The following is a 2,093-nucleotide window of genomic DNA, read 5'->3' as shown; positions in this document are numbered from 1 at the left end:
GGCCAACAGGACAACGTCGTCTGCAAAAAGCAGAGACGAGATCCTGTGGTCCCCAAACCGGACTCCCTCCGGCCCCTGGCTGCGCCTAGAAATTCTGTCCATAAAAATAATGAACAGAACCGGTGACAAAGGGCAGCCCTGCCGGAGTCCAACATGCACTGGAAACAAGTCTGACTTACTGTCGGCGATGCGAACCAAGCTCCTGCTCCGGTCGTACAGGGACCGGACGGCCCTTAGCAAATGGCCCCGGACCTCGTACCCCCGGGGGCGCTGCGAGGGACATGGTCGAATGCCTTCTCCAGATCCACGAAACACATGTGGACTGGTTGGGCAAACTCCCATGAACCCTCCGCCACCCTGTAGAGGGTATAGAGCTGGTCCGGTGTTCCACGGCCAGGACGAAAACCGCATTTATCCTCCTGAATCCGAGGTTCGACTATCGGTCGAATTCTCCATTCTCTTCTTGTAGTTGAAGTAAAAGTTTTTGCGCTGTGACACGGTTTTTGATCCCACCATCTTGGCGATGGCGGACCAATTCCAACCACATACTCAAACTAGCAAACTAACATTTACTATTTAGTTGTTTTAATATCCAGATCAGAGAGAGCTCAACACAAAATGTCCTATTTTTAAATTAGCTTTGTGGCCCACCCAGGGATGCCATGTTTGAAGGCCACAATATGCTAACCCCTGGACATACTGTAGGAACATAGTTTAACCTCTCACACTAAGGTGGCATATTTAAACCTATTAAATCTTCAAACACTGCTTGAGGTTTTTAAGTGGAGATATTCACTCAGTAATTGACTACCACGAACCTGCCAACGGTTTAACATTTTTGAGTGGAGAACATGTATTTTCCTTTAGGAGACATTTCATGACTGGTCATAATGTTGCATCCTTCTAAAGAGATAAGAGGTACTTTAAGAGCTATTTTAATATTTTGCGGGGGACATGTCCCCTGGTCCCCCATGGAGGTTATGCCCCTGATGGTATGGAAATTAATGGCTTCCTGGAACTGTAAGAAAATACATCCAATATTCTAAAATTGTAAGGCATGTATTCAAAAAAGGTCAGAATAAGGTCCAAATTATACATGATGATGGATTCATGATTTGCCAGTAATAAGTTAAAACCTGCAAACACACTGGTATGGCCTTTTAGGACTGCATACAGGAGGTTATGTCATGCCTTCTCAGAACTTCTTCAGAACTGAAAAAATGACTGTGGGACATTAAATGGTGATCTACTACAGCATATCTGCTTATACACTGGTGTTATTCATAAGCATTTACATAAAGAATTCAATTTATATTAGTATATAAATATAATACTATACATAATTATATTTATTTTTCAACTTTCACCACAGCCACCCATACGTCAAAGCCAGCAGCACAAGAAGGAGGTAAGAACCACGCAGCAGGTATTGATGCAATGACTGATTTAATTCTTTAATAAATGTACAGTATGACAGACAGTAGTACACAGTGAGCTTACCTAGGAACAGTGATGGGTCATTTTTAAGTGTGAACCAACTGGAATCATTGATGTAGACCAAAATGTTTTACTTGAATTGAGGAATATTGGACCAGGATATGGCCAGCATAGTGTTACAGCCACCTCACAGCAAGAACGTCATGGGGGGTTCAAACCTACTGGCTGACAGAGACCTTTCTGTATGGCGTTTGCATGTTCTCTTTGTGCCTGTGTCGGTTTCCTCTGAGAGCTCCAGCTTCCTCCCACAGTCCAAAGACATGCGGGTTAGGCTAATTGGCTACTCTAAATTGCCCATAGGTGTAAATGTGAGTGGTGACATGTCCAGGGGGTACCACGAGTCTCTCTCAATATCAACTGTTGGCTCCAGCCCCCTACACAACTATCTACACGATATACAGTGGTGTGAAAAAGTGTTTGCCCCCTTACTGATTTCTTATCTTTTTGCATGTTTGTCACACTGTAATGTTTCAGATCGTCAAACAAAGTTATATATTAGTCAAAGATAACACAAGTAAACACATCATGCAGTTTTTAAATGAAGGTTTTTATTATTAAGGGAAAACAAAATCCAAAACTATATAGCCCTGTGTGAA

The 2,093-nt window shown here is 42.9% G+C and overlaps 1 protein-coding gene across 1 annotated transcript in view; it reads left to right on the top strand.

Annotated features, from left to right (window-relative positions):
• The window catches only part of cd99l2 (CD99 molecule-like 2), a 19,061-nt gene that overhangs the window by 11,771 nt on the left and 5,197 nt on the right, over window positions 1-2,093 (top strand). Inside the window, exon 5 of the mRNA XM_020594863.1 lies at window positions 1,373-1,408. Coding sequence (XP_020450519.1) covers window positions 1,373-1,408 — 36 coding nt within the window. The remainder of the gene's footprint in view (window positions 1-1,372; window positions 1,409-2,093) is intronic.

This window comes from Monopterus albus, unplaced genomic scaffold (assembly GCF_001952655.1).
Source record: "Monopterus albus unplaced genomic scaffold, M_albus_1.0 scaffold25.1, whole genome shotgun sequence".
NCBI classification, from domain to species: domain Eukaryota; kingdom Metazoa; phylum Chordata; class Actinopteri; order Synbranchiformes; family Synbranchidae; genus Monopterus; species Monopterus albus.
This window is presented reverse-complemented; position numbering and strand designations above follow the sequence as displayed.